Here is a 12309-nt window from a genome sequence, read left to right as displayed (position 1 = left end):
GTCTATTATCTGAGCCCTGCCAAGTACTTCTTCCCGGTCACCTCCCGGCTTGTGGCTTGGTCATGGCTCCTCTTATTTCTGTTTGCCTTGGAATTAAATGACTGTATCCGTCATCAGCACAGATTTGCATGTTCAGTATTGACACCTGGTCCCCACCACTTCCCTGGACTGGTCTATAAATGCCCCAGGCACGGCCAGTGTCCCATGCAGGCTTCACTTGAACTGGTTTGCACCAGAGCGGCTACGCAGAGAGACAATCAGGTGAGACCCTGGCTTCCTCCAGCTTCTTCCTCCTCCTGCTCCGGGTGGCTGGCGGCAGCTGATCTGTCACAGGGGAGGGTGCCCTGTGTGAGTCCCCTGACCCTGGGGCCGTCTCTGTCTCACCCCTTCCTCCCACCCAGCACAGCGCTGCACGAGGCACCCTAATGCCCTGCATAGCTGTGCCGAGCTCTCTGCCCCTCCCAGAGCTGGGCCCAGCCTCCAGTCCTGTGTCCAGTCCCTGCTGGAGCATCACTCTGCAGAGCAGCTCTCCCATTGGACCCCTTCTCCCAGTCATGGTGCCACGGGGATCCCAACCCCCATCACGAGGTGCAGTAACTATCACCCCTCCCCTCCTGCCCCCACCCCCAAACACAGGGTGTGGCTTTCCAGACACTCAGTCTCCCTGGAGACGGAAATAGGAGTGTGATTCAAACACCTATTAGTGAGGAAAAGGCCCCGGGATGGGTCAGTGGGTGTTTCGTGTACCAGGTGCTGGGTGATAACACAAGAGGACTTCATGTTTCTAACACTAAATTGGCTCTCTAGTCAGAGAACTATTGCAGAGATGCTGCATCTGCAGCTGGCATTCCAGCCACGTGCACACAGACTGGCCTCCATCCTGGTGGCCCTGGTGCCTTTTCCAAACTCTTCCTTCCTCCCACCTGTGCTCCCCTCTCCAAGTTCCATGTAGGTGGCTACCATGGGGACCTGCCAGCCCCAGCACTGGGGAGAGAGGGACAGCAGGAGATGGCAAATGCCCCTTCTGAGAACCACTTTGTTCTGCAAATGGGACCCTGTTGCTTGAGACCCGGACTCCCTGCTGCCCCCAGTTCCTCCCCATCTGCAGCCCTGGTTAAGGGAGTCCCTGGCGGTGCGGCTTGCAGAGACCGGCCACTGAGGAGCTGGGTCCTGGCTCCCTGCTTGGTGTCCAGTTCTGTCCCTGGGGCACAGCTCAGTGAGGGCTAGAGGTGGAAGGGCCCTTTGGAACCAGGGACATGGGCTCCGAGCTGGGTCCCCCGGGGCTGCGTGACAGGATCCCTCTTGGAGCCTTTCTAGCACAGCCAGGCCCTTTAGCAAACATCCCCAGCTCCGAAGCACTTCCCCCTGTGAAATGCCACACAGGGGATACGGGTCTCTTGAGGGGGCGTCTCAGGCTGTCGTGGCCCCATCTCCCTTGTGTGTTTTCTCCCCAGGGGGAGCACGAAGATGGGGCCAGTTGCCTGCTTCAGCCTCTGCCTTCTCGGCTGCCTGATCTTTAACCCCTCGCTGGAAGGTGAGTCGCTGCTCGGACCCTCAGAGCTGGAGACCCCAGGATCTATTTGCCCTTGATGGGATCTATTTGCCCTTGATGCCCCCCAGCCCCACCATATGGAAGCAGCCAACACAGCTGGGTCCCCAGAGCCCCTTCCCCACCAAACCCACTAATCCAGACCCCAGCCAGCAGCTCAGCCCCTGCCCAAGGGGCGAGGCTGCTTCCTGCTGCCCCTGGCTCTGAGTGCAGAGGGAATCCCTGAGACCTCCTGGGGCTGAGTGTGAGAGACAGGCTGGGAGCTAAACCCGCCCCATCTCCTCTTCCTGCTTACGGGGTGACTCTCCCCACCGGGGCAGAGGGGTCCCGTCCCAACCAGGGAGCAGAATGTCCCAATAACATCCCAAACGAGTGACCGCCATCTCTTTTCAGGGGGCTCAAAATGGCGCCTCTTCGTAAACTTAATCCTTCTGCTTTGGGATAATCCAAACCCTTCCCCCCTCCTCCCCGCCAAAGAAAAGTCCTGGGACCCACAGACTATTTCTCTCCCCCGGCCCCTATTCCTTACTTATCCCCACCAATCTCCACCCACCTGTGACTAGCTCCCTGCCTTCCCTGCCCTCTCTGGGCCCTCAGCTATCAGAGAACCATAGAAATGGGGGGCTGGAAGGGACCTGCAGTGGTCATCTAGTTCAGCCCCCCCATGCTAAGGCAGGATCAAGTAAACCTACATCATCCCTGACAAGTGTTTTTCCAACCTGTTCTTAAAATCCTCCAGTGACAGAGAACCCTCAAACACACTTGGATGCCTCTTCCAGAGCTTCACTACCCTTAGTGTCAGGAAGTTTTTCCTAATATCTAACCTAAATCTCCCTGCTGCAGATTATGCCCATTGCTTCTTATCCTACCATCAGTGGATATGGAGAAAAATTGATCTCAATCCTCTTATAACAGCCCGTAACAGGTGTGAAGACTGTTCTCTGCTCACCCCTCAGTCTTCTTCTCTCTAGACTGACTATCCTCAGTTTTTTAACCTCTCCTCACAGGTCAGGTTTCCAAACCTTTTAGCATTTTTGTTGCTCTCCTCTGGACTCTCCCCATCTTATCCACGTCCTTTTGAAAGTGCGGCACCCAGACGTGGACACAGAAGTCCAGCTGAGACCTCGCCAGTGCCGAGCAGACCAGGACAATGACCTTCTGTGTCTTACACACAGCACTCCTGTTAACACACCTATGACAGTCCTCACTCGCGGGTTGGCTGGTTGGTCGGGGAGCGTCTCCTAGTGGTCAGGGCTTAGGCCCGTGACTTGCAGGGAGTTTGTTGGCTGGGGAGCCCGGGTCCGGGCCCTCCCCCTCCACCAGGCTCCAACTCAGGGCCCTTTGAAGGCTATCAGTGGTCTGACAGCCAGGGCTGCTTAAGATTATCCTCCCCGGGACACTTCGTACCACCCTCCTGCAACAGGCCCAAGGTCAGTGACCAGGTTTGGGCAGCGTGAAGGGTCTCTGCTCACCAGCGGGAACCTTCTGGCAGTTGTGTGTAGTGGGGTAACTCTCTTCCTCTCTCAGGTTGGCAACTGCCTCCTCCTGCAGTGGGGCCCCCAACCTGGGCCAGATCAGCCCCAGGGCCTTCCCCTTCTAGGGCCATCCAAGCCAAGTACAGGGGAATTAGCAAAACTCAGAGTCCATAGGAGAGGGGAATATTCCCTCCCAGGCTGCTTCTGGAACAGGCCCTCCCTTCCCTCAGGGAGGGACCTTTCGGCAGGTGTCGTGGGGAGAGATTCTGCCTTTTGCTCAGCTCAGCTCCCCTCTGCTCAAGCTGCAGGTCTGCTCTCTTCCCTGCTCTGCCACCAAATGAGCTGCCTTTTAACGGCTCCTCCAGTGGTACCATTTCCTACAGGTCTGGTGGGGCTGCATGTCCTTAACCCCTGGCTGCCCAGTGTGGGGTTTGTATACCCCGTCACCACACCCCAGGGTGATATCAACCTTTTTCTCAATTGCATCCCATTGTCGACTCATATTCAATTTGTGGTCCACTATAACCCCCAGATCCTTTTCAACAGTACTACCACCTAGCTAGTTAGTCCCATACCATAGTTGGGCATTTGCTTTTTTCCTTCCTAAATGAAATATTTTGCACCTGTGTTTATTTAATTTCATTTTGTTGATTTCAGACCAAATCTCCAGCTTGTTAAGGCCATTTGAATTCTATCCCTGTCCTTCAAAGAGCTAGGAACCCCTCCCAGCTGGGTGTCATCCACAAAATTTATAGGCATCATCTTCACTCCACTATACAAGTAATCAATGAAAATGTTGAACAGTACAAGAGCCATGACAGACCCCCGAGGGACCCCACTAGATATGTTCCGCCCATTGGACAGCAAAGCATTGATAACTACTCCTTGAGTAGGGTCTTTCAACCAGTTGTGCACCCACCTTATAAAGTAATTTCATCTGGATCACATTTCCACAGTTTGCTTATGAGAACATCATGTGGGACTGTCAAAAGCATTAATAAAATCAAGAGATAGCAAGTCTACAGCTTCCCCCCATTCATGGGGCCAGTAACCCTGTTAAAGAAGGAAATTAGGTTGCCTTGGCATGGCTTGATCTTGACAATTCCATGTTGGCAATTACTTATAACCCATTTATCCTCCAGATGCTTAGAAATTGATTGTTTCATCATTTGTTCCAGTCTCTTTCCAGGTATCCAAGTTAGGCTACTGGTTTATAATTTCCCAGGTCTTCTTTGTTCCCCTTTTTAAAGACAGGTGCTACGTTGGCCCTTCTCCAGTCCTCTGGAACCTCACCCACCCTCCAGGAGTTCTCAGAGATGATTGTTAATGGCTCCAAGATTGCTTTAGCTCGTTCCTTAAGTACCCTAGGATGAATTTCCTCAGGCTCTACCTCCAGGAAACATAATAATGACCTTAATATTACTTAACCGTTCTTTCCCTATTTTGGCTTGCATTCCTCCCCGCTTATTGATAATATTAATTACGTTAAGTAACCGGTCACCATTTCCCTTTTTAGTGAAGATTGAAGCAAAATAGGCATTAAACACCTTTGCCTTCTTGATGTTGTTCATTATTAACTCCCCTTCCAAGCTACATAATAGAGGCACACATTCCTTCATCTTTGTCTTGCTCCTAATGTATTTATAGAACCTCTCCTTATTGCCTTTTCTGTCCCTTGCTAGGTGTCACCATTTTGTGCCTCAGTCTTTCTGATTTTGTTCATACACGTTTGTGCTATTCTCTTGCACTCCTCCTTTGCAGTTTGTCCACTGTGCAGTTTGTCCTTTGCAGTTTGTTAACTTTTTATAGGAAAACTTTTAAATTTTCAGGTAATTGAAGAGCTCCTGAGAGCCTCTTCCTGGCCTCTTAATATTCTTCCTATTTTTCCTTTGCATTTGGCTAATTTGCTGTGGTACCTTTAATATTGTCTCTTTGAGACACTCCCAGCTTTGCTGAACTCTTTTTTCCCTTAGATTTTCTTCTGATGGGACCTTACTGACCAGTTCTCTGACTTTGTTAAAGTCAGCTTCTTTGAAGTCCATTGTCTTTATTCTGTTGCTGTAATTCCTTCCCTTACTTAGAATCACGAAATCTTTCATTTCATGGTCACTTTCACCCAATTATCTTCAAACTTCAGATTTGCAACCAATTCCTCCCTGTTGGTCAGAATTAAGTCTAATGTGGCTTTTTGCCTTTTTAGTTTCTCCACCTTAAGAAATAAGAAGTTATTCCCAATACATTGTAAGAATGTTTTGAAAATGTTATGTTTTGCCATATTACTTTTCCAGCTGATATCTGGGAAGCTGAAGTCCCCCCATTAGTACCAGGTCTTGTCTTTTGGATATTTCTGTTATTTGTTCTTGAAATACCCCATCCTCCTCCTGAGGTAGTGGTCTACAGCAGACCCCTAACAGGATATCACACCTCTTTTTTCCCCTTTTATCTTTACGCAGAGACTTTCAGTTGGTCTGCCTCTCACCTTCTGGACCTCAGAACAAGTGTATATTCTTGATGTACAATGGAACACCTCTTCCTTTTTTCTCTGCCTGTCCTTCCTGAACGAGCTATAACTCTCTCTACCAATATTCCAGTCAGGAGATTTATCCCACCAAGTCTCTGGGATGCTAATTAAGTCATAATTTATCTTATATACAATATAAATTATATGCATAATTTAGCTGATATGCTTCCAGTTCTTCCATTTATTGCCCATAATCCTTTCATTTCTGTATAGACATCTGAGATGTACAGCAGATTCCCGCACTGTTCTCCCTCTTGTTGCTCCTATGAACCCATTGTAATTTTCTTTCCCCCGTCCCCCGCCAACATTTAGCCTTCTGTAAAGGTCACCTTTGGCATTTTGTTACCCATCCCTTTTGAACCTAGTTCAAAGCCTTCCTCATTAGGTTGGCAAATCAGTGTGTGGTGTCCCTTCAGCCTCTACTATTCTCCAATGTCCCCAACCTCCCCTCTGCTCCCAGTCACACCAGTGTCCCCATGACACCCAGTGCCCTCCATCCTCACCCCACAGTCCCCTGAAAACCCCCTTGATACCACTCCCTGTCAGGTTCCCCAGTGCTCCTGCACAGAAGATAGGAGGAATCATAGAATCATAGAATCATAGAATATCAGGGTTGGAAGGGACCTCAGGTGGTCATCTAGTCCAACCCCCTGCTCAAAGCAGGACCGATCCCCAGTTCAGTCATCCCAGCCAGGGCTTTGTCAAGCCTGACCTTAAAAACTTCCAAGGAAGAAGATTCTACCACCTCCCTAGGTAACGCATTCCAGTGTTTCACCACCCTCCTAGTGAAAAAGTTTTTCCTAATATCCAACCTAAACCTCCCCCACTGCAACTTGAGACCATCACTCCTTGTCCTGTCCTCTTCTACCACTGAGAATAGTCTAGAACCATCCTCTCTGGAACCACCTCTCAGGTAGTTGAAAGCAGCTATCAAATCCCCCCTCATTCTTCTCTTCTGCAGACTAAACAAGCCCAGTTCCCTCAGCCTATCCTCATATGTCATGTGTTCCAGACTCCTAATCATTTTTGTTGCCCTCCGCTGGACTCTCTCCAATTTATCCACGTCCTTCTTGTAGTGTGGGGCCCAAAACTGGACACAGTACTCCAGATGAGGCCTCACCAATGTCGAATAGAGGGGAACGATCACGTCCCTCGATCTGCTGGCAATGCCCCTACTTATACATCCCAAAATGCCATTGGCCTTCTTGGCAACAAGGGCACACTGCTGACTCATATCCAGCTTCTCGTCCACTGTAACCCCTAGGTCCGTTTCTGCAGAACTGCTGCCGAGCCATTCGGTCCCTAGTCTGTAGCGGTGCATTGGGTTCTTCCGTCCTAAGTGCAGGACCCTGCACTTATCCTTATTGAACCTCATCAGGTTTCTTTTGGCCCAATCCTCCAATTTGTCTAGGTCCCTCTGTATCCTATCCCTGCCCTCCAGCGTATCTACCTCTCCTCCCAGTTTAGTATCATCCGCAAATTTGCTGAGAGTGCAATCCACACCATCCTCCAGATCATTTATGAAGATATTGAACAAAACCGGCCCCAGGACCGACCCCTGGGGCACTCCACTTGACACCATCTTCACGGAGGACAGCCCAGCTCCTGTCCCCTTGGAGAGGAGACGGTGGTAATTATTAGTACGACAGCCTCACTGCTACTGACAAAGGTGGCAAGGGAGGGGCAGCTGTTTTAAAGTGAGTGGCTTCAGCTCCATTGAAAGTAATAGGAGATAGTGGCCGTTCTGAGAGAGGGTGGGTGAGGTTCCAGAGGACTGGAGAAGGGCCAACATAGCACCTGTCTTTTAAAAGGGGAACAAAGAAGATCTGGGAAATTATAAACCAGTAGCCTAACTTGAGAGAGGGCAAACGTTCACAGGATTTGGGGAGATCTGGAGAAGCTGGAATGATGACAGCCGGCAGCTCTGCTCCCATTCTCTTCTCTGAAACAGCCTCTCACCACCCTGTTCTCTCTCCCTGTCCCATCCCCTCTCTCGGATCAGGAATAGGGGCCACGTCCTGTCTCCCTGAATGGCTGTTCTACCAAGGCCACTGCTATGGGTTCTTCCCTGAAAAGGTGTCCTGGTCAGATGCTGAGGTACGAGGCTTTTCTCAGGGATCCATGGGGTGGGTTAGTGGGCAGGGGCTGAAGGGGTTTGGTGACATCACCATTGGCCCCAGTATGTACCCCTGCAGAGGATGGGTGGGGAGGCTGCAGAAGTGACGTGGCTGGTGCCAGGCCCTGGGGCTCGAGAAGAGGCGCTGAGAGGGGGCTCTCTCCCCTCACAGCCGTCCCTGCTCCTGCTGCAGCCTGGTGGGGCAGCACCCCACACCAGTGCCAAACTGCGTCCTCCTGCAGGGGGGTAACAGGCCTCGCTGATGTCCCTGCCGCAGGTGCAGTGTCAGTATCACCGCAAAGGGGCCCATCTCGCCTCCATTATCACTGAGGCAGAAGGGGACACGTTGGCCAGATACATCACTGAGTCAGGCTTCAAGGATCATGTCTGGATTGGACTGCACGATCCCCAGAAGGTGAGTGCCCGGAGCCTGCTTTGCCTATGGCAGTTGTTCACCCTCTCCATGACTCTGTTTCCCAAGGGCTGTGCAGAGACCATGTCCCATGAGACCTTCATAGGGGCTGCCAGGAGCTCCCTCCCCCACTCCTACACCCTTCCCCTGTCATGGGCACCAGACTCTCCCATGTGCACTCCATCTTTAACCCCTGCCCTCCCGCACCCTTTCCATCTCCATCCTTCCGTAGGTTCTGACTCCCCTTTGGCTTTTCCCTGCTAAATACAACCAAGCCCTGGTCTCTCCGGTCATCAAACCAACCTTTGACCGGCACCTGCCTCTCCAACTACTGCCCCATCTCCCTTCCCCCTTGCCAGCTCATGCAATGTGCCGTGCCCTCCCGCTGCACCCTGCATCCCGTCTCCACTCCACTCTGACCAAGTTTTCCAGCCACTTTTTCCTGCCCAGGACTTGAGCCTCTGCTCCCCCTTGACCTCTAAGTTGCCCCGACACTGCTGGTCGCTCCCTCAGCTTGGGGATCCCGTCCTCACCTGGTTCTTTGTAGGAGATCCCCCAGCTCCTTAGGGCAGGGAAACAAAGGGGGAGCCGTCACAGGCTGGGAAGGAGCCCCAGTGGGGGAAGGAGCCATTATGAGCAGGGGACTGGAAAGAACCTCTCGGGTCACCGAGTCCAGCCCCTGCTATGGCCGGCAACCCCGTCACGCCATCCCCTTCGTAAACTTACCAAGCTCCACCTGAAGCTTTGTCTCCATCCGTTTCCTTTCCCTCCCCACCGCTAGGGAGGCGCTGGGGTCCGGAGGTTCCCTGAACAGCATGCACAGACTCAGGCCCTGGATCCCCCGCCCCAGACCGGAGGCTGGGTTGGACTCTGAATGGGAGGAGTGACAGGCTCTGTGTCCCATTCTCTAGTCTCCTCAGCCATCCAGCTCCGCCCAACCTGGCAATAGATTGGAACTAGTTCTCTGACCCCCGAAGCCAGCTAGTCCCCCCATGAGCTGAGGCCAGGCCAGAGGCAGCACCCCTAGAGGTGAAAGGCCCCGTGTCCCCTTCTCTGATTCTACTGAGCTAATCAGTCCTGCTAACCTGGGGTCAGACTGGTGCTGAGCCCACTAGAGGGGAAAAGGCCCCGTGTCCCATTCCCTGATCCATCCAGCATCTCCATCACAGACGCCCTTTTATTTTGCTTAAGCAGGAGGAGATCACCCACCTTAAAACCACTAGTGCCCCCCAGCGGGCCTTGCCTATGGGGTTTAGGGACTAGAACACACTCCAGAGTGACTCTGCTCCATCACCAGGTCATTCATTAATTCAAGCAACGGGCTTGGAAGGCAGAAGGTGACGTTCATGTGCTGTGTTACTATTAGATCAGCGTCTCCAGGTCCTGTCCCCCTGAGCTGGTCTCTCCCCACCCACTGCCCCACGGCCCTTCCCCGACTCTCTCCCACTGCCTGAGTAGGGCACTTCTGTGTTGGGTTTAGGTGTTTGTAGGGTGCCTTGTCACCAAGGTCTCTTCTCCATGGGACCCCAAAACCTTTCTCCCCTGTCTCTGCAGAACAGACGCTGGAGGTGGACAGATGGCTCCCCGTATTGCTACAAGGCTTGGAACGCCGGGGAACCAAACAACAAGTACGAGTACTGTCTGAGCTGTTGAGCAAAAGGGGTAAGCAGATGGTTCAAACACACATGCACCAACAAAGAAGCCAAGACACACACCCTGGCCACACACTCCAGCTCTCTCTGAGGAGATGGCCTCCTGTCCTGTCACCCTGCCTCTCTCCCTCAGCTCACACTGCCACTCTCTCTCCCCTCGTCTCACCTGGTAACTCCTCCTGCAAGCATCCCAGTTTGAGGCTCAGCTTCAGTCAGAGGAAGGCCATCCAGTACATTTGGCCCCAGACGATCAGTTGGAGGGAAAGACCAGAGCAGAGCTATTGCCCACTAGGTGCCATGTAGGTGGGGTATGGGTCCTTCGGTTGGTGCCTTGGTGGCTTTTGGCACCCTGATTCTGAAGACAGCGAGGGGACTATTTGGGCCCCAGGAAACTTTAGAGCAGCCTCAGAACTGCTCTGATAGTGGCAGTAACAAACTGGACAGCCAGAGCGCAGGGGCTTCAGATACACCCCAGCCTGTCCCCTATGTTGGGGAGGCCAGGGCTGGGCAGGGCAGCTCTCTCTGCTGGGCTCCCCTATGTGAGAAGAATCCCCAGCTGGCCATTAAGGCAGCTTCCTGCTGTCCGTGTTGCTGGAGTGAAATAGGGGGGTGGAGCGGGGCTGAAAGTCTCGTCTCATTCGCTGGCAATAGGACGGAGAGCTGCATGAACAGGGAAAGCTCACTCGCTAATTCATGAGTGGTTTCAGAGTAACAGCCGTGTTAGTCTGTATTCGCAAAAAGAAAAGGAGGACTTGTGGCACCTTAGAGACTAACCAATTTATTTGAGCATAAGCTTTAGTGAGCTACAGCTCACACCCTAAGCATCCGATGAAGTGAGCTGTAGCTCATGAAAGCTTATGCTCAAATAAATTGGTTAGTCTCTAAGGTGCCACAAGTCCTCCTTTTCTTTTTTTAATTCATGAGTGACTCATTCTTCATGGGCCATGCTAGTGACACGGACTCGCCCACCCATCCGATGCTCACGAGTCTGAGTGTTCAGCAGCGTTGGTACGAATGCCCCTTCCCCCACAAACTCACACTGGGCAGGACTTTTCCCCCCACTGTCCCCTACTTAAAAGTGTCACTCGTCCAATCCTGGAGCGGGAACAGTGCCATGTGACCTGCATGACCAATCACACACACAGCTAATAGTTGAAGTGAAAACTACTGCAAAACAAGTATGGGAACCGTTTCTGAATAGGGTCTTCCACGGTTACGCTGACTCAGCGTCCCTCAGGGAACGATGGAGCCTGTCCCTGTCTGAGGCACATGGGCCTTCATCTCCAGCCTCCTCATCCTCACAGCCTCATGCACGGGAGCTGGGGGGTCTTCTCTCAGCAGGGTGCAATGAGGGGGATTGTCACTGTAAGGGCAGGAATGGCCCCACTTGCCCTTCCCCTGCCCCAGTGATTTCTGTTTTGCCTTCTAGATTTTAAGAACTGGAATGATAAAGACTGTCAGACGAAAAACGGCTACGTTTGCCAGTATGAACTCTCGCGAGGGGAGTCGCTCGCCTGCGCCTGAAGGGGGAGCTCCGCACCTGGGATGCAAAAGAACTGGGCTCCTTGGGCATGATCAGGCAACATCCCAGACTTTCCGATGCTTTTGCTGTATCAAGGGACAGTCCTCTCCCTCCCTGAGAGGCCAGATCTCACTTCCCCAGCTGCCAACTCTCTTCCCCCAAGTGTCTCTGGTCTAGTTACACTCCTGCCCCTTCCCTCTCTTCCCCTCAGCGGCAGAAGCCCACCACAAGAATAAACTCTCCTGAGCATGCAGTTCTGTGTGTGTCTCCTCTGTCCCAATCCTGGCCCCTGCGTAGATTCGTCCATCCAGCCCCCTCTGACTGTGTCCTGAGCCGCCCAGATCCCACTCGAGGAGAAGAAGGGAACCCCCAGAGGGAGGCAGGATGGGCCTGGCCTTTTAGACAACAGACAAGACTTGTTTCAGAGTAGCAGCTGTGTTAGTCTGTATCCGCAAAAAGAACAGGAGTACTTGTGGCACCTTAGAGACTAACCAATTTACTTGATCATAAGCTTAAGACGTAGGACAAGACTTGGTTTACGTCCAGATAACTGCAATACCCAGAGTTTCCTCTCTCTTCTGGCCCACCCATCTCCTCCTGGTCCCATCTCCACGCAGACACCGAGCTCCTCCAAGCGGGGTCGTGTCTAGCTGTTGTGTGAACATCAGGGTGTGGACGTCTGAGCCTGCACAACCGTAGCTGAGAGCTGTAGCAGACTCCTGGGGATCCGGCACTGAGAGGCAGGGGCGCCGGAATCGGGAAGGCTCTTCCCTCCCCCTTTTTAACACGAAGAAACCGGCCTCGGGGGCCGGCGAGAGCAGGGAGCGCCGTCTCAGCAGCGCCAGCCCCTGCTCAGCCAGGACCGGCAGGCGCCGTGGGTGGCTGCGCTTCCCGGCCTGGACATGGGGGGGAAGAGACAGTGGGGAATGGGGGTGGGATAGGGCAGAGGGGAGAGAAGGGGTTGGGGCAGGGGGCAGTGAGGAAAGGAAGGGGGATGGGATGGGGAAAAGAAGGGGATATGGGAATGGGGCGGGGAGCAGGAGCCTGGCGTGCGCCATCCCC

The 12309-nt window shown here is 52.8% G+C and overlaps 1 protein-coding gene across 1 annotated transcript; it reads left to right on the top strand.

Moving 5' to 3' along the window:
* The first annotated feature begins 222 nt into the window (after window positions 1–222).
* On the top strand, window positions 223–11580 carry LOC102930037 (regenerating islet-derived protein 4). Its single transcript, XM_037902994.2, has 6 exons — window positions 223–261; window positions 1455–1534; window positions 7548–7642; window positions 7939–8076; window positions 9628–9712; window positions 11155–11580. The coding sequence occupies exons 2-6, from the start codon at window positions 1468–1470 to the stop codon at window positions 11247–11249; spliced, it is 480 nt and encodes a 159-aa protein (XP_037758922.1). The 5' UTR covers window positions 223–261; window positions 1455–1467; the 3' UTR covers window positions 11250–11580.
* Window positions 11581–12309: the final 729 nt, after the last annotated feature.

Source organism: Chelonia mydas, chromosome 1, assembly GCF_015237465.2.
Source record: "Chelonia mydas isolate rCheMyd1 chromosome 1, rCheMyd1.pri.v2, whole genome shotgun sequence".
Lineage (NCBI taxonomy): Eukaryota > Metazoa > Chordata > Testudines > Cheloniidae > Chelonia > Chelonia mydas.
The sequence above is the reverse complement of the archived record's forward strand: the minus strand, read 5'-3'. Positions and strand labels throughout refer to the sequence as shown.

What these genes read in the sequence shown, in the direction of transcription:
- LOC102930037 (XM_037902994.2), top strand. Translation starts at nt 1,468, where the DNA reads ATGGGGCCAGTTGCCTGCTTCAGCCTCTGCCTTCTCGGCTGCCTGATC. An exon ending in CTTTAACCCCTCGCTGGAAG is followed by an intron (nt 1,535 to 7,547) that starts GTGAGTCGCTGC and finishes CTCTCGGATCAG; the next exon opens with GAATAGGGGCCACGTCCTGT. An exon ending in TGTCCTGGTCAGATGCTGAG is followed by an intron (nt 7,643 to 7,938) that starts GTACGAGGCTTT and finishes TCCCTGCCGCAG; the next exon opens with GTGCAGTGTCAGTATCACCG.